This window comes from Macrobrachium nipponense, chromosome 5 (genome assembly GCF_015104395.2).
Source record: "Macrobrachium nipponense isolate FS-2020 chromosome 5, ASM1510439v2, whole genome shotgun sequence".
Classification (NCBI taxonomy): domain Eukaryota; kingdom Metazoa; phylum Arthropoda; class Malacostraca; order Decapoda; family Palaemonidae; genus Macrobrachium; species Macrobrachium nipponense.
Window position 1 is genome coordinate 129,938,803 of NC_061107.1, and position 24,960 is coordinate 129,963,762.

Below are 24,960 nucleotides of genomic sequence, written 5' to 3' on the forward strand. Positions count from 1 at the left end.
ATTTGCCTATTCGTGGGGTTTTCCGACAAAAAAATCACTGATTAGTGTATTTTGATTTCGTTTTCTTAACCGAACACATGTTTGATACAGAAATGATTTACTAATTCCAAAATTTTAGTATTGATTAATGCTGTACTAGTAAGTTTAATTAATAAGATTAAAGGGATTTTGACGAAGGAAAAATCTATTTCTGGGTGATTGGCTCGTGTCGCCCTATGAAAGGATCCTTAATATCATTCTTTCTAGGTCAAAAATTAATCTAAAATTACCAGAGAAAAACAAAATTAAGAAAATGTCAGTAAAACTGACTCGCTCACTCTTAAAAAGAAGTGTCGGTATGGTAATAAGGGGCGAGTGGGAATCACTACCACGAGACATTCACCAATTAGAACTTCCAATCAGAATCCCCTTAAGAGAGAGCTGATACCAACGTGCGATGCAGCCGCTACTACTACTACTAGAGGACGCCACGGACAGCAGCGCCCCTAGCGGACATCCTTAATCTAAAACATCTTGTCCTGCATGGGGGGGAAAACAATATAGGGTGGGTTTCATAGGGCGACACGAGCCAATCACCCAGAAATAGATTTTTCCTACGTCAAAATCCCTTTCTGGGCTCAGCTCGTGTCGGCCTATGAAAGAGTACCAGAGAACAAACAGACAAGATGGGAAAAAAGGAACAATTGAATAAAAGCAGTTGTAAAATGATGGATATAATATAAGTAAATCAATTACAACATACAAACTAAGTACTTAAACTAACTTATTCTAAACAGTAATAAAACAGAACGTTAGTATTTACAAAGTACTTAAAAACAGTATAATACAATGATGCAGTGGAACTATAAACAAAAGGAATTTACTTGGATATCTACAAAATATACAAACACATTGTTGTTTCCTACCCTAGCATAAAATAAGTAGGTACACTGAAGTACACCATCAGTACAAGTGTGGATGTCCCTAGCAAAAAAACAAAAAAAAAAAAAAAAAAAAAAAAAAAAAAAAAAAAAAAAAATATCTGTGGATCAATATTAGCGTCTTTATTAGCCGCAAACTTCATGAAGTCCATAAAGTTAGGGTCTGGAGAATTCCTGAGGAAGCAAACACAGTCCTCATTTGTACTGATTGTGATAGCTTGGGATTGGGGATCCATTGAGGTCGGAGGCCCAATTCCAGAAGAAGAGGATACCAGTTGCTCTTGGGCCAGTCCGGTGCAATCAGAGCTACTATCCCTTTGAAAGACCTTAGTTTGCTTAGGACTTTCAAGAGAAGATTCACTGGAGGAAAAACATAAATTTTTCTCCACTGATTCCAATCCAACGACAGGGCGTCCGTGGCATAAGCCAGAGGGTCCAGGTTGGGGGCCACATAGCAAGGGAGCTTGTGGTTCGCTTGTGAGGCGAAGAGATCCACTTGGAGACCTGGGACTCTCAGGCTTATCCACTGGAATGACCCGACGTCTAGAGACCATTCTGATTCCAGAGGAACTGACCGGGACAGAGCGTCTGCTATCACATTTCTTACCCCTGCCAGGTGAGTGGCAGACATGCCATTTGTGTTTGTTTGCTAGGGCAAAGATGGCTATCATGACATGATTCACATGCTTGGATTTGGACCCTCCTCTGTTGATGCAATGAACTACCACTGCACTGTCCAAAACTAACCTTAGATGAGACTTCTTCGGCGGAAGCAGTCTCTTCAAGGTAAGAAATACTGCCATTGCTTCCAGAACGTTTATGTGAAGCTGGCGAAATTGAACTGACCAAGTCCCTGAACCTGTTTGAACTGAGAGTATCCCCCCCGCCCCACCGGACAGGGAGGCATCCGTGTGAATGGTTAACACTGGAAGGGGATATTGAATGGGGGTATACCTTCTTGGCTAAGTTCTTTACTTTTGACCATGGACGGAGTTTGATTGCGGAGGATCTGTGGGATTACTGACAACTTGTCTCGAGATTTGGTGTTTGCTCTCGATCGCCAAATTCGATTTAAATCTTTTAGCCTTGCTTTCAGGAGGATATCTGTTACCGAAGCAAACTGAAGGGACCCTAGGATTCTCTCCTGTTTCTCCTTGATGTTTGTTTGTATTTGAGAAATTGCCTGACAGATTTTGCTATTTCCTTCCGTTTGGCCACTGGAATTGACAGATTGTGGAAGACAAATCCCATTGGATTCCCAGCCACTGAAAACGAGACTCCGGGGTAAGTCTGGATTTCGTTTTGTTTTATCTGGAACCCCAGATGTTCCAGAAAGTGAACTATCTTTTGGTGGCTTCGAGACATTCCTCGACGGTTGGTGCCCAGATCAACCAATCGTCGAGGTATGCTGCTACCATGATTCCCTGAGTTCTCAATTGTTGTACAACCACTTCTGCTATTTTCGTGAATACCCTGGGGGCTACATTCAGACCGAAGGGCATCACTTTGAATGAGAATGTCTGATTTCCTAGCCTGAATCCTAGGAATGGGCGGAAGTGCCTGGCTATAGGGATATGATAGTATGCGTCTGTAAGATCGATGGAGCTGTGACGCTCCACGCGGAAGTAAGGTCCTTACTTGCGAGAGGTAAGCATCTTGAACTTGTCGCAACGAATGAAAGAGTTTTAGCTTTGGACAAGTCTAAGATTACCCTTCTTTTTGTTGACCTTTCTTTGGCACGCTGAATAAGCGACCTTGAAATTTTAGATGCTTGACTCTCGCAATAGCTCCTTTCTGAAGGAGTTCCTCCGCGTAATCTGTCAATTCTTCTGATGGTATTTGGTGGAATGATTTGATTGGAGGCGGATCTTTGATCCAACTCCAACCCAATCCTTTGGACACTATGCTCTGTGCCCAATTGCTGAACCCCCACCTGTGGCGGAAGAGGAACAGCCTCCCTCCTACCTGGGGAGCCTCATTGTTGATGGGCGGGTTGACCACCACGCCCTCCTCTGAACTGCCTGCTCCTTGTCGCCCTTCCTGCGCCACGCTGGCGAAAGTAACCTCTCGCCCTACCTCTCTGTTGTTTGTAGCCTTGAGCCTCAAATGTAGGGTTGAAGGCCGGCGAGATTGCGTAGGAGGTCGACGGCTGTGATTGAGGAGACAACAGGAGGATGGGCTGGTTCTGTTTTGAACTAGCAGGTTGTCCCTGTTGGGTAACCGGGACGGCCTGCACAAATTGCTGCTGTTGCTGGTGTTTCTGATACGGCTGGAACCTCTTACCAGCCTTCTTTGGTTTCTTACCAGCAGTGGGGACGGATTCTTGTTTCCTCTTTGACGAAATACCCCACCTAGCTCTAAGGCTCTGGTTGAGCCTAGCAGCCTCGTGGTGCACTTCATTAACAGCGGACCCTGGGAAGAGATCCGCTCCCCACATGCTAGAAGCCAAGATCTATTAGGCTCGTGCCTAATAGTGGCACTCCTGCAGAACGTGCTTCCGGCAATTCCTCCTAGCTTGGAAGAATTCGAAAGCATCTGTTAGGACCGTCTGAAAACTGGGATTTTGCCAAGATCTTAAACAGCGGTTCCGTCGCATATGAGAGAGCAGCCATTTCCGTTATTATAAGAGAATTGAGGGATCTGCCAAACCTGGTTCGCGCGTCGAACTCTGCCTGAATCAGGGAATCAGGCAGCCTTGGCAGCTTCTCGCCGAACTGGTCCATGGCGGCAGTCCGGTTTGAGCTTACCAAGCGTGAACGTAGCTGGCAAGTTCTCCCACAATTCTCCGAAAGCCGGGAAGAGCGGAGAAGTAGATGCACTCCGCCTCCCTTAACTGTGGCATGGTGGGCTCATCCTTGAGGACTGCCTGAAGGGTCTTCTCTACTATTTTTCGTGGCGAAACGGAAGAGAAGCCTCCTCTTCCGTCGCGAAAATAGTAAAAGGACTCTTATAGGCCTGGAGCTTAGTGTTCGTGCACATCCCAGTCCTCAAGGCAGTGAACCCATTCCCCGCTGGGCCATGATCCCTACTGTATAGAACAGACTCTCTAGAGATCTTGTCTTCCCTAGTAAGAGCCGTTACAGTCAGCCTAGCATAACCGATGAAAGGCTGCGTCAGACCCGGAGGGTAAAACTCGAAGTCCTCAATCCTCCGAGTTCCACACTCCGGGATAGAGATCATCCCATCCTTGAAAAGGAGCGTAGGCATCTCTCTCCATGGATTCTCCATGGAGAAGCTGGCAGAGAGTCGTATGGCGGGAGTTGGAGATGCCAGTGCTTGGCACTGGGGGAGACTGGAAGAGGACCTTGAGAGAGCCCAGCTACTCGGTCCTCATTCTCTCTAACCCTGTTAGAGAGATCTTGTATGGACTGGCCAGATTGAGACAGAGTGCTCGACAGTTGTGCGAACATCTGCTCGAATCTCGTCCTCAGGGCGGAGACTTGCGAGCCAACCACTCGCCCACCTGTTGCATCACCACTGCTGAAAAAGCAGTGGGATCAAGGTGCTAGGTCCTGCTCCTCCCACCGGCGTTGCCGGAGTGGAAGCGGTGGAGGCAGGAGAAGGCATTGGCTCGGCGGGAGCGCGAGCCTTCCTCCTTAGAAGCCTTGCTTCTAGAGCTCTTCGGAGAGAAGAACTCGGCTTGGCTTTCACCGCGTCGGCGTAGGAAGTCGAAGACTTCCTAGCCGAAGAAGACGAAGACGACTTCCTTAGAAGTTGTCTTAGCTAGAGTCTTCGGTTCTCTCTGTCCCTTCACCTTTGGGGGTACAGAGAGAGCGGGAGAGCGGGTAGGGATCTCAGATCCCACAAAGCTTGGAAAAGAAGCGCTCGAAGAAGGGACAGGAGAAGAAATCCAGGTAAGCACCCCCAGGAAGACCTTGGGGGCGCCCTGACACACCTACCTCAACCAACAAATCCTCTGCCCCTACCGCATGGGGCTCGATGTTTAGGTCCAGGGCAGCGACGTCCGGGACCGACTCCTGGGAAGCTACGACCCCAAACGATTGCTGGAGATCTTGCTGGATGGAGGCTATTAGAGGGCTGCGGACAAGGGGTCAACATACCCAGTTGACTTGCCCGCAGGGAAGATCTGGACGGCCAGCTTCTTGTCCAAGATGTACGGCTGGCCTTTGGCGGCGTTCTTCCCGAAGCCGCCCACCCACGCTTTCAGGGTGGCGAGGGCGACCTCCCCTCACGCCAGTAGCCTGAAAGAAAGGGCGAGATGAGCGTCTAATGGCGGAACGGGGTGGTTGACAAACTTATGACTAAAGATTGTTAGTAAAATGATAAGGAAGCCTACAATGGACTTAACCCCCCTCTCCCAGCTGACCGACTAGGTCGTAGCAGATGGCGCAGGCTTCTGGGTGCCAGACGATCATCTCGTTAAATGACGTGGCACAAGGGGCGTGAGACCTGCACTCATCGTGGCCGCAGGGGTCGTACAACGTCGCGGTTGCACGCCGGGACCTGACAGTTGGTAGCCTGTAAGTGGAAAGATACATGAGTATCAGGAAAACACTTACAGTCTAACAGTTGCTCCGCTGGTGCCGGAGCGATAAAGTTAGATTAAACCAGAGCCCCGCCATAATACGTGTGGTAACCAGGTTGGTTGGGTGTCCTAGGCTATAGCTCCGCTGATGGCGGGGACACAAAAAGAAACCAACCAGGAGTGGTGGTAAATGGAAACCACGACGGAAAATGGCGGGGATGGTAGATATAAATAAATAAATAAATAATGAATTAAACAATTCATCGTAAATTAGGGTATATCCTTAAAATAACAATAATAACAAACCGTTTCGCCACCCGTCTACTAGAAGAGTGCCCCCCGGGTAAGAAAAGCAAGCTCCCTTCCGGTAGCGGGGGAGAGATGTAAGGATATAGTAGGCAAGCAACCGACCACTAGTAGTGCCCACCCCGCCCGCTGGCGGAGCCAGAAAATCTATAACCAAAGGTGCCCCCGGCTGCGACGGAAGGCTCCTTTCGTTATAGCGAGGGAAGGTGGCTGAGCAACTGGGGAGGGGGGGAGGAAGGTCTCGGCGTAACACGGCGGGAGAGAGAGAGGGGGGGGGATGGCCTACTCCTCCCCGCCTCACCGACTACCCGAACTCGGAGAACCCGGTACCTCATGATGTGGTCGCCCTATACCCCCCCCCCCGCTGGGAGGAACCCCTGGCCACCTCAGAGAGGGAGAGAGAAGGCGACTGAGGTTGTCATGACAACCAAGGGGTCCCCCAGCACCTCCCTATACCAGGTAGGGAGGGCAGGGGCAGGGTAAGGTGCGATGGAACACGTGACCGCAAGTGGCCTAGGCCGCGAGCAACACAACCGTGGGAGGGCCACGTGAACCAGTCTGTACCAATACAAGGAACATGCACCTAGGCTAGCCTAACACCCTAAATATAAAATAAATTACATCGAAAAAATGGAAAAGACACTTTAGTAAAGAGAAAGAAGCCCAGGAGGAGGCAGACTGTTCCAAGAAACAGAAGCCTACTCGGAGCCAGCGATAGCCGATGAAGAGCAAGAGCCGGGATGCTGGGCAGGAAAAATAATAACTATGCCCTAAATACCAAACTAAGAGAGATGGTAGGAGGGGCTAAAACTAGCTAAACTCGATGTAAAAGACAATGAACGTAATATAGTAAGCCCATAAGTATAGAAGTCCCCAGTATGGAGACCGGGAATTCTTAACGAGGGCAGCATGGCGCCACCACGAGACAACCGGGAAACCGTATATGACCTATTAGGAGGAAAATACTGGTACCCCGGAAGATAAAAATGTGGTAAAACATTACTTATGAGTTACTTAACTTAGCCGTTGCAATAGCAGAGCGTTCCATGTGAAGAATAGGATAAATCCCGAAATAAGCACAGCACAGAAAAATAATGCGTCTGGACGCTAGCGCTAATAATTAAGGATGTCCGCTAGGGGCGCTGCTGTCCGTGGCGTCCTCTAGTAGTAGTAGTAGCGGCTGCATCGCCCGTTGGTATCAGCTCTCTCTTAAGGGGATTCTGATTGGAAGTTCTAATTGGTGAATGTCTCGTGGTAGTGATTCCCACTCGCCCCTATTACCATACCGACACTTCTTTTTAAGAGTGAGCGAGTCAGTTTTTTACTGACTTTTCTTAATTTTGTTTTTTCTCTGGTAATTTAGATTAATTTTACCTAGAAAGAATGATATTAAGGATCCTTTCATAGGCCGACACGAGCTGAGCCCAGAAAATCATATCTCATAATAAAATTAATAATTCATTCTTCTCTCTCTCTCTCTCTCTCTCTCTCTCTCTCTCTCTCTCTCTCTCTCTCTCTCTCTCAGAGAGAATGTATGTTTTTTGTATGATAGATAAATGATTTACCATTCTTAAATATCAATATTAATGTAAAGAGCAATAATATTAATTCATTAAAGAAAATACTATACTCAATTAGATTTTAGTTTATAAAATTAAAAAATTATGTAAGAATGAAGGAAATCCCATTCTTCTTCCCTAACTCCAGGTACTAAAGCTGTCAACTATATGTATCGAGTAATGGGACTGGAGGGGGAGGAGCTGTTGTGTTGCTGCCACTATGTGTTCATGTAATCTCTCTCTCTCTCTCTCTCTCTCTTACTGAGACTCAAGAATTTTTATAGTATATGCACTATACGTTTATTAATACTTTTAAATATAATAATAATAATAATATTAATATAACTGTAATTACAAGATTCCTATTATGTGATAGTGTTTTAAAGAAATACAATAATCTATCCACTTCACTCTTTCAAATAAGGATAACTCTCTCTCTCTCTCTCTCTTTTGCCACACAAGATATGTATGTCACAGTGGTAACTCTCTCCTTGTTTCGCTGGAAGCGTTAGAAGTATTTTCTGAGAGAGATAACTCTCTCTCTCTCTCTCTCTCTCTCTCTCTCTCTCTCTCTCTCTCTCTCTCTCTCTCTCTCTCTCTCTAAGATGAAAGAATTCTTATGGTACTAGTATGTAAATTGTTTATTGATATTTTCAGTTGTTAATAATATAATAAAAATAAAAATAAAAATAAAAATAATAATAATAATAATACAGGCGGTCCCTGGGTTACGACGGGTCCTGCTTACGACATTCTGAGGTTACGACGCTTTTTCTTAAATATTCATTGAAAAATCCGCCCTGGGTTACGACGCTTGTTCCGAGGTTACGACGCGGACGCTTCCGACGCTCCAAGTTGACGATGCTTTTAAAAAACACATACTATGATAAGAATCCTTTATAGTTTAGCACAGTTTCTCTCTCTCTCTCTCTCTTTGTATTTTCCGACGAAAATAATCACTAATTAGTGTATTTTGATGTTTATTTTCATGACTAAATACATTTCATAAAATATAAAATAAATCAGACTGCGATCATGAAGCCAACAAATACGTATGTATTTTTTAGAATTCTTCTTCTGTTTTAATATTACGTTACGTAATGTTTCATTATAGCTGTCAGTAACTTGGTATCTCCATAAAAATAATAATTCTCTCTCTCTCTCTCTCTCTCTCTCTCTCTCTCTCTCTCTCTCTCTCTCTCTCTCTCACTACTACATGTATGTTTTTTTGTATGATAAATAAATGATTTACTATTTTCAAATATTAATATTAATTTATACAGCAATAATATCAATTCATTAAAGAAAATACCATAGTGAATTAGTAAGATTTTAGCTTATATTTAAAAAATTATGGAAGAATGAAGGAAATCCCAGTCTTCTCTGTAACCTTTTCCTCGAGATCCAGGTACTAAAACTGTCAGATATATCAAGTTCTGTGACAGCCAGGAGGGGGAAGAGCTGGGGGAAGAGCTGCAGTGTTGCAATGCAATGACATGGTTCATTTTTTATGTACTTGTACTATTTGTTTTTAATACTAAATTAAATAATAATAATAATAATAATAATAATAATAATAATAATAATAATAATAATAATAATAATAATAATAATAACTGTAATTACAAAATTCATATGTGATAGTATTTTAAAGAAATACAATACGTACTAATCTATCCATGTCACTTTTAATTAAGGTTAACTCTCTCTCTCTCTCTTTTGCCACACAAGATAATAATGTGTCATAGTGGTAACTCACTCCCTCTCTTTCGCTGGAAGCGTTATAAGTATTTTTTGAGAGAACAGAGAGAGATAAACACTCTCTCTCTCTCTCTCTCTTTTACCGAGATGAAAGAATTTTTATGGTACTAGTATGTAAAATGTTTATTGATAATTTCAGTTATTTAATAATAATAATAATAATAATAATAATAATAAAACTTTCATTACAAAATCATAATGGTCGTACGTATTTTAAAGAGATGAAAATGACCTTTCCATTTTACTTGTAAGGATAATTCCTCTTTCTTACTGAGATGAGAGAATTTTTATGGTAGATGCATGTGTTTATTATATTTTCAAATAATAATAATAATAATAATAATAATAATAATAATAATAATAATAATAATAATAATAGAAGTACATAGTAATAATACGATAACTAATTTCAAAAGAAAATTCTTCCCTTTGTCTTTTTCTGTATCAATTTCCCTAACTCAACTCGAGTGACACTCGGAGCTTAATGCCATACAATGGTCAACGAATTTAATGGTTTTATGTAATTCTCTCTCTCTCTCTCTTACTGAGATGAGATAATTTTCATGGACATGTAGGTAATAAGTTTTATCATTAATATTTTCCAATAATAAAATACTTATTAACTGTGAGTACAAAATTCATATCTGAGTATTTTAAATACAACAATCATTCCATTTCTCTCTTTTAAATACTGTAGGACAACTCTCTCTCTCTCTCTCTCTCTCTCTCTCCTCTCTCTCTCTCTCTCTCTCTCTCTCTCTCTCTCTCTCCACAAGATACTTGTCATACATTTGGTGTTTCTATTTCTTCCTTTTATCTCTCTCGCTCTCAGCAAAAGAATTGATAGACAGACAAACATAATTGCACAGTCCTCTCTTTCTCTCTTCTCTGGAGAAATATATGTATTTATGGGAGGGGGAAAAAGTTGCCTACAGACGTTCATTTCAATCTATTGAAACCGTAAGGAGTTATTTCTCTCTCTCTCTCTCTCTCTCTCTCTCTCTCGCTCTCTCTCCTTCCTCTCTTCTCTCTCTCTCTCTCTCTTGTATTTTAATGAAAATATACAGTAATTTGTGAATACACAGTGTTCCACATGAAAAAAGTAAATTAGTGATAATTCTAGAGATACGGCCCTAAGAAAAATTGTAAATTAGTAGTGAAATTTTCCCTGTGGACATGTTTTCAAGAACGTTGTTCCGGCTTACACGATTTTCGGGTTTACGACGCGTCTTAAGAACGGAACCCCCGTCGTAACCCGGGGACCGCCTGTAATAATAATAATAATAATAATAATAATAATAATAATAATAATAATAAGTAATAATAAAACTGTAATTACAAAATTCGTATGTGGTAGTATTTTAAAAAGAGATAAAAATAACCTTTCCATTTCCCTTACGTAAGGATAACTCCTCTCTCTTACTGAGATGAGAGAATTTTTATGGTAGATGTATGTGTTTATTAATATTTTCAAATAATAATAATAATAACTGCCCTCTTCCTTCATCACCTGGTCCATAAACGAGCTAACGACAGGTGTCACAATCTTCAATGACTCGTTTGCTTTTTAAATCCACCTCAAGTACCTGGTGTACCTGATTGTTCATTTGGACTGACGATGAACCCAGGGCCAAAGGGTTTGAAAGCTTTTTGTACAGAGTTTTTAAAAATTATACACGGACTCATAACATTTTTTATTATTGTGGACCCCTTAGAATAAAACAATAATAAAAATAAAAATAATAATAATAATAATAATAATAATAATAAGTGTGGCGCCGTGGAGGAGTGGGTTAGGTCGTCAATAGACTTAAGTCAAGTTAAGCAACATTGGCTCTGGTCAGTCGTTGGATGGGTGACCGCTCTCCTCGGCGTTGATTCCTTGGGAAAGGATCTTTACCATAATTTCCTCAGTCTACTCAGCTGTAAATGAGTACCTATCCCTGATGGGGTAGGGTCCAGCTATGGGTTAAATAGCAAAACTCAGCAATGATGGAAAGAAATGAAGGATTAAACGACAACGACGTAAATGGAACCTCTGGCAACAGAGGAGCTTCGTCCGGCAACCAGGTATTCAACCCAATTGAAGGGGAAGACGGTCAGGTACTTGGAGGTCGTCATCCAGCAACTGATCACCACAACGACAATAATCAACAGCCTGAGATTGGAGCTACAGAGGCAAAAAGGAAGAAATAACAATGAGAAGAAAATAAGGAAAATATGGAGATGCTACATCAGAAGCAAGACCCGACGGAGAGAGGATAGAAGAAGATTGGTCAACATCTGGAATGAGAGGAATAACACCCCCCAAACAGAGCAGAGGCTGGCAGGACCAATAAGGAACATTAAAGAAAAAGAAAAAGAACTGGCTCTCCCCAACAGAAAGAGAAGAACTGGAAAGGGAAATGTCACACGACAACGAATTACACGAAGACGAACTGAGAGACGATGCCACAGAAGACGACAGGGAGGATGAGGTATCAAACAACGACACACGAAGAAACACCGACGAAGTAACAGAGAGGACGGAATGGTAGAAAAGATTAGACAATGGATGGAGCCAGATACAGAGAGAACAAAGATCCCCTCCATGAAAGCCTACAACACCAAGAAATTAAGGGAGAAAACAAGTGAGGTCAATGAAATAATGGGCATAATACACACCACCAGTATCACATAAACAAATAACTTGACATATGCAGGAGCAAGATTAGTAGCAGAACTGATGGGAATTCGAACACCAACACCACCAGCACAACCAACCCAACAGAAACCAAAACAGCAACCTCCTTGGAAAAGGCGCCTGAAAAGCAAATCATGGTGATGAGATCTGACTTGAGTCAACTGAAAGAGATGGCAGAAAAAGGCTAAGAAGCAAGAAAACAAGGGAGGAACTCAACGAGAAATACAAAGTACAAGAGAGGGGATTAAACAACACAATAGAAGATGTAAAACAGAGGCTTAAGGCCAAAGCACATAAGATCCAACGGTACATGAACAGGAATAAGGGATACCAACAGAACAAACTATTCGGAACCAACCAGAAAAGACTATACAGCCAACTAAGAGGGGAAGACAACCACCCAGAAATTCCTGAAGCCGAACCAAGTAAGAGACTCTGGGAAAACATATGGAGCAATCCGGTATCACACAACAAACATGCAACATGGCTCCAGGAAGTCAAGGAAGAAGAAACAGGGAGAATAAAACAAAGATTCACAGACATCACGACAGACACAGTCAGACACCAACTAAAGAAAATGCCAAACTGGAAAGCCCCAGGTCCCGATGAAGTCCATGGATACTGGCTCAAAAACTTCAAGGCCCTACACCCACGAATAGCAGAACAACTCCAGCATTGTATCTCAAATCACCAAGCACCCAAATGGATGACCACAGGAAGAACATCCTTAGTACAAAAAGACAAGAGTAAGGGAAAATATAGCCAGTAACTACAGGCCTATCACCTGCCTACCAATAATGTGAAGTTACTAACAGGTATCATCAGTGAAAGGCTATACAACTACCTAGAGGAGACAAACACCATCCCCACCAACAGAAAGGCTGCAGAAGGAAGTGCAGGGGCACAAAAGACCAGCTCCTCATAGACAAAATAGTAATGAAGAACAGTAGGAGAAGGAAACCAACCTAAGCATGGCATGGATAGACTATAAGAAAGCCTTCGACATGATACCACACACATGGCTAATAGAATGCCTGAAAATATATGGGGCAGAGGAAAATACCATCAGCTTCCTCAAAAATACAATGCACAACTGGAATACAATACTTACAAGCTCTGGAATAAGACTAGCAGAGGTTAATATCAGGAGAGGGATCTTCCAGGGCGACTCACTGTCCCCACTACTCTTCGTAGTAGCCATGATTCCCTTGACAAAAGTACTACAGAAGATGGATGCCGGGTACCAACTCAAGAAAAGAGGCAACAGAATCAACCATCTGATGTTCATGGACGACATCAAGCTGTATGGTAAGAGCATCAAAGAAATAGATACCCTAATCCAGACTGTAAGGATTGTATCTGGGGACATCAGGATGGAGTTTGGAATAGAAAAATGCGCCTTAGTCAACATACAAAAAGGCAAAGTAACGAGAACTGAAGGGATAAAGCTACCAGATGGAGCAACATCAAACACATAGATGAGACAGGATACAATACCTGGGAGTAATGGAAGGAGGAGATATAAACACCAAGAGATGAAGGACACGATCAGGAAAGAATATATGCAGAGACTCAAGGCGATACTCAAGTCAAAACTCAACGCCGGAAATATGATAAAAGCCATAAACACATGGGCAGTGCCAGTAATCAGATACAGCGCAGGAATAGTGGAATGAACGAAGGCAGAACTCCGCAGCATAGATCAGAAAACCAGGAAACATATGACAATACACAAAGCACTACACCCAAGAGCAAATACGGACAGACTATACATAACACGAAAGGAAGGAGGGAGAGGACTACTCAGTATAGAGGACGCGTCAACATCGAAAACAGAGCACTGGGGCAATATCTGAAAACCAGTGAAGACGAGTGGCTAAAGAGTGCATGGGAAGAAGGACTAATAAAAGCAGACGAAGACCCAGAAATATACAGAGACAGGAGAAAGACAGAAAGAACAGAGGACTGGCACAACAAACCAATGCACGGACAATACATGAGACAGACTAAAGAACTAGCCAGCGATGACAATTGGCAATGGCTACAGAGGGGAGAGCTAAAGAAGGAAACTGAAGGAATGATAACAGCGGCACAAGATCAGGCCCTAAGAACCAGATATGTTCAAAGTACGATAGACGGAAATAACATCTCTCCCATATGTAGGAAGTGCAATACGAAAAGTGAAACCATAAACCACATAGCAAGTGAATGCCCGGCACTTGCACAGAACCAGTACAAAAAGAGGCATGATTCAGTAGCAAAAGCCCTCCACTGGAGCCTGTGCAAGAAACATCAGCTACCTTGCAGTAATAAGTGGTACGAGCACCAACCTGAAGGAGTGATAGAAAACGATCAGGCAAAGATCCTCTGGGACTATGGTATCAGAACGGATAGGGTGATACGTGCAAACAGACCAGACGTGACATTGATTGACAAGGTCAAGAAGAAAGTATCACTCATTGATGTCGCAATACCATGGGACACAGAGTTGAAGAGAAAGAGAGGGAAAAATTGGATAAGTATCAAGATCTGAAAATAGAAATAGAAGGATATGGGATATGCCAGTGGAAATCGTACCCATAATCATAGGAGCACTAGGCACGATCCCAAGATCCGCCCTGAAAAGGAATCTAGAAAACTAGAGGCTGAAGTAGCTCCGGGCCTCATGCAGAAGAGTGTGATCCTAGAAACGGCACACATAGTAAGAAGAGTGATAGGACTCCTAAGGAGGCAGGATGCAACCCGGAACCCCACACTATAAATACCACCCAGTCGAATTGGAGGACTGTGATAGAGCAAAAAAACAAAAAAAAAAAAAAAAAAAAAAAAAAAAAAAAAAAAAAAAAAAAAAAAAAAAAAAAAAAAAAAAAAAAAATAAAAAAAAAAAAAAAAAAAAAAAAAAAAAAAAAAAAAAAAAAATTATAATAATAATAATAATAATAAACTAATTTCAAATGAAAATTATTCTTCCGTTCGTCTTTCTCTGTATCAATTTCCCTACCTTTTCTCAACTTCAGAGAAGCTTGAGCTTGGGAAGCGGTCAAATATGTCAAGTAATATGACAGGGGAGGTGAATAGTGCCATATATTGGTCAAGGATTTTAAATGGTTTTTAAAGCAATTTCTATCTCTCTCTCTCTCTCTCTCTATCTTTCTCCTCTCTCTCTCGCTATTCTCTCCTCTCTCTCTTACTGAGATAAGATCATTTGTAAGGTACATGAATGTAATAATTTTATTATTAATATTTTCCAATAATAATACTATATGTATAATAATAATACTATAACTGTAGTTACAAAATGCATATGCGAGTATCTTAAATATAATAACCTTTCCATTCCATTCTTTTAAATACTGTAAGGACAACACACACACTCTCTCTCTGCTGCAAGTGTTAGAAATACGTATGTACATATATACCTTTAAGGGTTGTAATGTTCAGGATTACTTTGAAATTATATTAATACAATCTCTAAGATTAATACAGTAATAAGATAACAATTTACGGTAAATTTTATGTACTAGATTGTTACATAAGGTATACATTTGGTGTCTCTCTCTCTCTCTCTCTCTCTCTCTCTCTCTCTCTCTCTCTCTCTCTCAGCAAAAGAATTGAAAGACAGACAAACAGATTGTTCAGTCCTCTTTTTCTCTCTTCTCTGGAAAAGATATAGTATGTATTTATGGGAGGGGAAGAAATTTTGCCTACAAAAGTTCATTTCAATCTTTTGATATCGTAGGGGAAGAAATTTTGCTTACAGAAGTTCATTTCAATATTTTGATATCGTAAGGAGTCTCTCTCTCTCTCTCTCTCTCTCTCTCTCTCTCTCTCTCTCTCTCTCTCTCTCTCTCTCTCTCTCTCTCTGTTATTGGTATTTATATATTTTTAATTGTAAAATTTTTCAAATGACTTTGAAATATTAATAATACCAATTCAATGGTATATTTGATGAAGGATGATATTTTAAGTATACATTTGGTATTTGAACTTTACAGAGAGGCCAATATTAAAATTTTTAGAGGGAACACTGTACAGCTATATATATCAAACTTACTTTGTAAGCTTATAAGCCCAATCAAGGGCCATGTACCAAACAACTTACCACTAGGTAGATCATGGTATAGGCTGAGAATGATGCATGGCCAGAGGGGAAACTTAGCCGAGCTTCCTTTAATCTATGCTCATCTGTATTTGTGCAGGGGATGTGTTGGACATATATCTCAGAACAATTAATCTGCAAATCATAAATTGCAAATTATCTATAAGAACTTTAAAAACCTACTACTACCTTAACTCTGATGCAACTCCATTATATTAAATAGATTTATAACATTGTAATAAGATTGATAAATCCAAGTTAAAGAATTAAAGAAACCATTATTTGAGAAAACCTACTACTGGAATAATTTTAATAATTTATAATTATGATATGGAATTACATTAAAATTATTCAAGTAAGTGTAAGCTTAGTCATCAATCAGTAGAACACGAAAAAAACTATTGCTTTCAAAATTATATCAGCTCTTCAAAGGCACAAAGGAGTCAATCTGTATCTCCCATACCATACAGCACTAAAAACATGGAAATGAGAAATAAAGATGTCAAGAAGTGTAAAGCAAAGTTCAGCAAATGAAAGAAGGTATATAAAAGACAGCAGAAGTGTTCCAATGAAACAATTGGGAGGGGACATATTTCTACACCCAAGGTGATGACATTAAGATAACCTTCAACTCTGGCAGAGAAGAGAAAAGGGATTCAGGGACAGAAGGTAAGCAAAAGGCAAGTGGCATTAAGAAAAAAAATCTGGGATAAAAGGACAGAGAATCTCTAAACAGCAGTGATAAGAAAGAAATGTCTGGAAGAGAAAAAAAAATCAATATGCAAAATAAGTTGAAGGTGAAATTGGAAAAATTAAATTTGAAGAAAAAATAAAACAAGCGATGCAGAAATACTTAAAAAATTTAGTGAAAGAAGAAAGTGAATATGGACTAGAAGAGGATATGACAGTAAGACTGATACAAAAACAATATAGGTACATGGAAACAGTATAAAGGAATCAAGACTGGAGGAGAATACTGGTATGTAACATATTTTTTTAGTTAATTTGTAAATCTAGCTATGTTCCATAAAAAAACAAGAGGAAATCTTTATAATGACATTACTACAGGCAAAAAACCGCACTCAAAGGAAAAGTTTATATCATGTATTTGTAGATTGTGAGGAGGCATTTGAGAGTTTCAAAACTAGAAATTACTGTGCATGTACACTACAAAAGGATAAGAAAAGATTCACTGAATATGCATCAGAACTACATATATCCTAACACAAAAGATAATCGACACATATCAAAAGAATTTCAGAGAACTGTTGTATGTCAATGATCAGCACAGAGTCTTTTACAGTTTATCGTAATGCTCCTCATCATTTTCACGTCAAATTTTTCCTTTATGGGTTTAGAGAAGAAGTGAGTTCTCTATCGTCCTCAGACTTACACAATTTCTGTCTGAATTAAATGTAGCAAATGGAGAAAGGTACTAAGAAAGGAAGATATGCAGGCAACTGGGAGCTGCTGTAAGTGGAGACGTTGTTGACAGCAGAATCAAAAGTTAAACAAATGTTTAAAATGGAACAGTTAAATGTAGAAGAGATGATTCAAAGTCAACTTGCTATAGACACTGTGTAAGTGGTGCCTAGGAATGCAAAATTTAAACAGTTTGGAATATTTGATGTCTGAAATAGACATCAAAAAGAAGAGATGGGGATGACACAAAGTTCAATGTTTGAAAATCATGAGCAGCAAACCATAAAGAAAAGGGGGGATGATAAGGAGGATTTTAATGTAACAGTAGAGCAGGTCTAGTGGGGTGAAGAAAACTTCTGTTACCTGGGCAATATACAAGATTTGTGAAGCTGGTATCAAGAAGGGGTTAAGAAAGTTAGTAACAAGAGCCTGGAGAGAGTGGAAAGCAAATGTTACTCTACTGGAAAATAACTGTGTCTCTATTAGCCCTATTGCTGTGAGCCTATTAGCGACGCTAGTGACGAGATAAATGTATTGCTAATTGTGCAATACACAGGTACACAGGTGATGAAGATCTCCTGAGGAACCCGAACATCCGAGTCACTGCTCTGAGAGAAAAGTCTCTCACTCACAAGAGATACTGGATAGTCTCCAGCTGTGAAGAGGTAGGGACCTTACTGACTGGTAGTACCTCTACACATGAGGTTGGCAGAGAAGGTTGTGGCAAAGGGGAATTTCTCTCAGAACCACTGAGATAACAGACAGAAGGTCTGGGAAACACTCTGCTTGGGGCCACATAGGAGCTACCAGGGTCATCCTGAGATTCCTGGAACCCATCACTTTGTTCTTGACATGGGAGATCAGGCAGAACAGAGGGAAGCCGTACACATCCAGATTGTCCCAAGGAGGCTGAAGGGTGTTCTCTGCCACAGTGAACGGATCCAGGACCACCGAGCAATAGACCTCTAACTTCCTGATGAGGCCACCACATTCCTCCTACCTGGAATATACCTGGCCATCAGCTCCACCGAGTTGTCAATCATCCAATGGCGTAATTAGACTGTTAACGAGTGAAGTTGGTGAGACACCAGCCCCATTGTTTGTTCACATACGGTACCACTGTGGTTTTGCCTGACATCAGAACAACAGAGTGCCCCATCCCCTTTTTTCAAAACTCCTTAAGACCCAGGAAAGTTGCCTTCAACCCCAACATGTTGATGTGGAGTTGTTAGTCCTGTGTGCTCCATGCCCAAGAGGCCAGGAGCTCTTCAAGATAAGCACCCCTACCTTCTCAGGAGGCATCCAAGAACAAGAGAAGATCTGGACGGAGTAAATGAAGAGGAACTCCAACTCAGGTTCTTGTCATCCAACCACCACAGAAGGTCACTTCTTACCTCTGCCAACAGAGGGGCCTGGAGCTGAGGGGAATCTCCTGCTGGGGACCAAAACTCCAATCGGGGACCACCACTCCTTCAGGGAGCTGTAGTCAAACTGAAGCAAAGGACCTTGAAATGGAAGACCTGCTCACACAAGCTGAAGCTGAAGGATTTCCTGGATGAAGGGTAGACTAGAATCTGGAAGTAGGCATCCTTCAAGTCTACTGACAACATGAAGTTGTTCTCCCTTACTTCTGCAATGAATGTCTGGGGTGTCTCCATCCTGACCTTGTCTTCTTGATAAAGTGGTCAACTTTGGAAAGGTTCATCACTGGTCTCCAATCACCCATGGCCTTTGGAACCAGAAAGACTCAACTGTAGAACCCCACAGAAGGACAATCTAATCTACTCTCTCCACTGCGCCCTTGTCCATCATCTTCGACACTTCCACCTGGAAAGCCAGGTGCTTCAGAGAACTTTGGCCATACATAAAGTGCAGGAGAGGATGATCGGAGAGGGGAGGAGGGAAGTTGAACGGAAATAAATACCCTACCAGAAGGACATCTACCACCCACTTCTCTGCTCCACACGGCGTCGGTGACCCTGGTAGTTGTGACGCCAGATAACTCTTAATCAATCAATCAATCAATCAATCTCTGCTCCACACAATTGCTTCTTGGCCCAATGGCCCGCCAGACATTTCCCCCACCCATGGCAACAGGCAGGGAGTGGTACCCTCTCTATCAACAACCTGACCTGCCCCTGCCCCTAGTTTTCCTCCCTGGTTTGGAAGAGGAAGGCTGAAAGGGACCCTGCTGGGGCTACCCTGCTTGAAGGCAACAGCCTACTCTGCTTGGAGTGACCACCTGCTGGATAAGACAGCCGTCAGTGTCAGCACACCATCTGTCTATCGCAGCCTCCAACTGATCTCTAGGAAGGAGTTGGGTCTCTAGAAGATCTCCATTCAGGAGAGACAAGGAATCTGAATCCACTGAACGAGCCATCTTAGGAAGGGCTACATCCCTTCTAACCAGGAGCAAGTTAGCCCACATATTAGCAATCAGATGTCCCAGATACGAGATGGCCTTCACACCAGACTGAAGCAATCTGCTGAAAGAAGGGGTGCTGACAGACCTCTTGCAGAATGGGACGATGTTATTCAAGCTACTGCAGACCATAAGTCCAGCCATGAGACAGTCTAAAAGGCAGAAGAGGCAGTAGAGTCCATATCAGAAGCATCTTGAAAGGTCAGTGAAGGGCCCTCTGCCCTAACCTGATCCAGGTTCAAGCCAAGCTTCAGATGAACCACATCTGAATTGACCTGCCTACTCATCAGCTACCCCACACTAGTTGAGTAATACTTCTTAAGCTGAACGAGAGGAGGGGAAAGAAGCTTGAACAACCTGTTGGAGAGAAGAGAATTCTCCCGTACCAAAGAATTAACATGGTGCAAAAATCGAAATCGAATGAACATGGTAGCTCAAATGAAGTCCTCACACCCTCATTTGGACCAAGCAAGGCCTCTATGCCTGTAGGAGATATAGAAGACGGAGTCCGAGTCCTCTCGGAAAGATTATTGAAGTCGCAAATAAGATCAATAACCTCCATGTAGGAAGAAACTCCTGACTCTCCCCTCCTCTGGATCTTGCACTGAAGCTTGAAATCCTGAAGATGACCACTGAGAAAGATCTTTATCACTTCCTCTAGCCACTGAAGAGCTCCTTGAAAGACGAATGTTATCTCTTCCCTTTGAAGGACCACGTCCGTTAACATTGGAATAGGAACATACGTCCATCTGAATCACATACGCTGCCATGCAAAGATGAATGATGTATGCGAGACTGTCTGGGATAAGGAGAAGCACGAAATCATTCACAACCTCTGACTCCGGAAGGCGAATGACGACCATAGTTCTACCTAGGAGAACGAGAAGAGGAAACGCTTAGGCTCCTTGGTAATTGGAGAAAAACATTTCCTCTCCCAATTATGTAGACATATCGATGCACATCCGTGATGAGAGACACAGCCGTCAACAGCCTAACCACCACATCCGTCAACAACTTCATGGCCGTCAGTAGAAACATGTCCATTGCCATGAGCAACAGGTGAGAAAGCTCTAGACTTACCATGCAATCACAATTTATGAAGAGGAGAGGAACATCCTGAAAGTCTCATAGCAACTGGATCACCAACCTGAGGGACCATCACCTTTGACTTCTTCTTGTCCTTACGACAAACTCGAACAGGTGAGGAGACATAGAACCAGCAAGAGCCCTCTGAAGAGAAGGGGGAAGATCATCCTTCCAAGGCACACGAAATTGAGAGAATCACGTCCATGTACATGAAGAGGAGACTCACGTCCGTGAGGGGACAGAGATGGCACATCTCTCACACTCCCAAAATGCAAAGCAACAGTCATCAATCCTCCAACGCCTAACTTGAGTGCGAGGAGTGGGCGATGAAGGCGAAGGTGATGAAGACAATGATGAAGAACCACATGCGACCCAAAGTAATGGAGGCCGGGAGAAGGGGGGGACTGCAGGCGGAGCTGTAGCTAGAAGGTGTGAAGACATGAAATGGGACTAAAGGCCTTCCAAGGAGGGGACCACTCATTGGCCTAAGGAGGCCCACACGGATGTCATCTTTTGCGAATTGGTCTCTGAAACAAAGGAACAAAATAATGCTGCCTCCTCCTTGCCCAAAGAGGCTTCGCCCCCCCCCCCCAAAAGAGAGGGGGGGCAGCATTAAACAAATTATTACCCTGAGCAACTCCTGATACTTCCAAAGACGAATCAATGGAAGAAAAGGAAGGAGACAAGACATCAGTAGATGACGATGCAGAAGGAAAAAGTCTGGAAGAAGGGGAAACAAGCATCCATTTGAGGAGGGGTGACTCCTTCCCAAGATGCACTCGTAGACATCCTACGATGCTTTCTCTTCTTGTAGAAGTTCTTCCATTGCCAGGAATGACACTCTGGGCATGGACTGGTTGCATTACAAAAATTAGCAAGACATCTACTGCAAGCTGTAAGGGGGTAAGTCAAAGTGGAGGCTAGGAAGCGTGAGCCGAGGAATCCTGGAAGGCCGGGACACATGCACTGGCCAGCCCTCAACTTCTTAGAATCGATGGAGGAATCTATAGAACCACATAAAACACACACAGATACGTACTCAAAAACACAAAAATGCAGGAAGGAATCACAGGCTATAGAAAAAAAATCAGCTTGGGAGAAGGAGAGCAAAAGTGAACATCCGCTCACCAAGGCGGTTGAAGAAAGACTATGTGTCACAGGGTTTACAAGTGGTCCCTCTCCACCTCTTCTATGCATCACATGCCAGATGCCACAAGTTCCTTTCATATACAATCACTGATTGTTTTTTAGCTGGTTTCCAGCTGGCACCAAAAGATCTAGCCTATTGTTAAAACTGAAGGTTTGTTCCACATATGAAATATGATATTGTTATGATACAATAAAGTTTGTTCATACTTACCTGGCAGATATATATATAGCTGTATTTTCTGAAGTCCGACAGAATTTTAAAAACTTCCGACACACGCAGTGGTCGGCCAGGTGGTTAGTACCCATTCCCGCCGTGGAGGTGGGTATCAGGAACCATTCCCATTTTCTATTCATAATTTTTATTTCCACTGTCCCCTGAGGGGAGGTGGGTACTTGATTATATATATCTGCCAGGTAAGTATGAACAAACTTTATTGTATCATAACAATATCATTTTGTTCATGAAACTTACCTGTCAGATATATATATAGCTGAATCCCACCTTTGGAGGTGGGAAGGGACAGAATAGAAGGATTTTGGGAAACAAATGCATGCAGATGATTTACATCTTGGTTCCACCTGTTAGCATAGCTGGCTTCGTGGTTACTGCCACGTAAGTCTGCTTGTGCTACTAGAGTTGCCAGCGAGGTAGAGACCTATATAGCTGGTGCACTCCAGATGATCTGTCAACAGGGGCGAGACCACGTGACTAGACCATATTGACCATACCATGAGGGCTAAGAAGTAAAATAATATATATATATATATATATCACCACCTGACCAACCTAGCCAAAGTTAAGGTGTTTTAACTAGGCTTAAGAGTTAAGAAGTCGCCGTTGTCGGCGACTCAACAACTAAATTAAGAGCTCTTCCTAACCATTTTCTACAGGATAGGATGAGTGGTACTTCTTGCCCCCAAGATTGTGTCTGCAGACACGTATGGCCCTAGCGAGCAGCAGATCTCATATGCCATCTTCACATCTCGCAGGGAGTGTGAAGTGAACACAGAGTTGCTTCGCTAAAACCATGGTACTCAGGATGTTGCTGAGTGCCATGCTCTGTTGAAATGCTTCCGAGGCCGCGCCCTCACCTCGTGAGCATTCAGATAAAAGATTTCAAATCTTTGTGCAAACACAATGAAGGAGCATTTTGAAAGAACTCCTTAACACTAAAGCCAGGGTGTTCTTCGATATGGGCAAGTCTGGTCTTTTTCGGAACACTGCAGATTGCCCGAATGACTTCGACTTTCTTGAGTTTTATGTAGATAAAACTTGAGAGACCCGACAGGGCACAGGACTCTCTCTGGCTCCTGCCCACTAGCTTGTGCCATCCTTGCTTCCAAGCTCCTGGCCCAAGGACAAAACGGGTTTCCATTCTTAGGCCACAACGGAAGGCTTAGAGAGCACACCGCCTTGTGTTTTCTAAAGCCAAACTTGTGACGATGGCTTAAAATTTCACTAACCCTCTTTGTCGTCTCTAGGGTGGTTAGAAGAAGGCCTTCCTGATCACATGCAAGAAGTTAACAGGTAGGAGAGGTTCGAATGCTTTGACATCAAGAACTTCAGACTACGTCTAAGTTTCCATATTGAAAGCTTCGATCTGGGACATGGCACATTCAGTCCGTCTGTACTAAAGTCAGGTGACCGACCAGTTGACCAGTCAGACGAATCAAGGACAGCAAGGCTGTACCCTGAAGACCATAAGGCAACTATTCTTCGCTGAAGGATGAGTGTCTGGACTGCCTGGGCGATTCAATCTAAGCAAACCTTGGGGGTGTATCAAACGCAACCCAACGTCGTCAGCGAATCAACTCCTGACTCGAGCTTCTGGTGCCAGGAGAAAGGAGCGAGGAGCAAAAAGGCGATTCAGTCCCGAAGGAAGAATGCCTGACAGTCCAACCTGGTCTCATGTTACACGATCATCGGGGGTGGTGTATAAAAGGGAGGGATTTTGACGAAGGAAAAATCTATTTCTGGGTGATTGGCTCGTGTCGGCCTATGAAAGTATCCTTAATATTCATTCTTTCTAGGTAAAAAATTATCCTAAAATTACCGAGAGAAAAACAAAATTAAGAAAATGTCAGTACAACTGACTCGCTCACTCTTAAAAACGAAGTGGTCGGTATGAAATAGGGGCGAGGTGTTGGAACACTACCACGAGCCAAACACCAATTAGAACTTCCTATCAGAATCCCCCCAAGAGAGAGCTGATACCAACGGGCGATGCAGCCTCTACTACTACTACTAGAGGACGCCACGGACAGCAGCGCCCCTAGCGGACATCCTTAATAGAATAGCTAAATACATCTTGTCCTGCAAGGGGGGGAAAAACAAACCATAAAAAGGGGGGGTTTCATAGGGCGACACGAGCCAATCACCCAGAAATAGATTTTTCCTTCGTCAAAATCCCTTTTCTGGGCTCAGCTCGTGTCGGCCTATGAAAGAGTACCAGAGAAATCAGACAAGATTGGTGGGAAAAAAGGGAACAATGAAAAAAAAAAAAAAACAAACAGTGTAAAATGATGGATATAATATAAGTAAATCAATTACAGCATACAAATCAAGTACTTAAACTAACTTATATTAAACAGTAAAATAATAGAACGTTAGTAAACTTAAAGTACTTAAATGGTAATTACAGTAAATTACAGAGATGCATGTAATATAAGGAAAAAAGGGGATTTACTTAACAAAATTACAAAATATTTAAACTCATGTGTCCTACCCTAGCATAAAAATAAGGGTAGGTACACTGAAATCCATCATCAATATAAATATTCCAAAATATATACAAACACATTGTGACTGAAGTTTATCATAAATAGAAAATGGTACATATACAAACACATTGTGTCCTACCCTAGCATAAAAATAAGGGTAGGTACACTGAAGTACATTATCAGTACAAGTGTGGACAATCCACTATATGATTCAACGGCTAAGGCTATGATGTTGAGTAGCCTGACGATAGTGTGAGGCATGTTGGTTGATGTAGGTAGAAAGGAGACCTGGATCTATACTACAACTACTATACAGTATCAGGGGAAACTATGTTTCCCGCTGCTA

General features: G+C 42.3%; 1 protein-coding gene across 4 annotated transcripts in view; it reads right to left on the reverse strand.

Annotated features, from left to right (window-relative positions):
- LOC135215648 (phospholipid phosphatase 1-like) overlaps positions 1 to 24,960 on the reverse strand; it is a 283,884-nt gene that overhangs the window by 31,804 nt on the left and 227,120 nt on the right. For all 4 annotated transcript variants that reach the window (XR_010314746.1, XM_064250569.1, XM_064250570.1 and 1 more), the window contains exon 4: positions 15,818 to 15,949. Coding sequence is in view for 3 of the 4 variants with exons in the window: in XM_064250569.1 (XP_064106639.1) it covers positions 15,818 to 15,949 (132 nt within the window). In the remaining variant the exon portion in view is untranslated. The remainder of the gene's footprint in view (positions 1 to 15,817; positions 15,950 to 24,960) is intronic.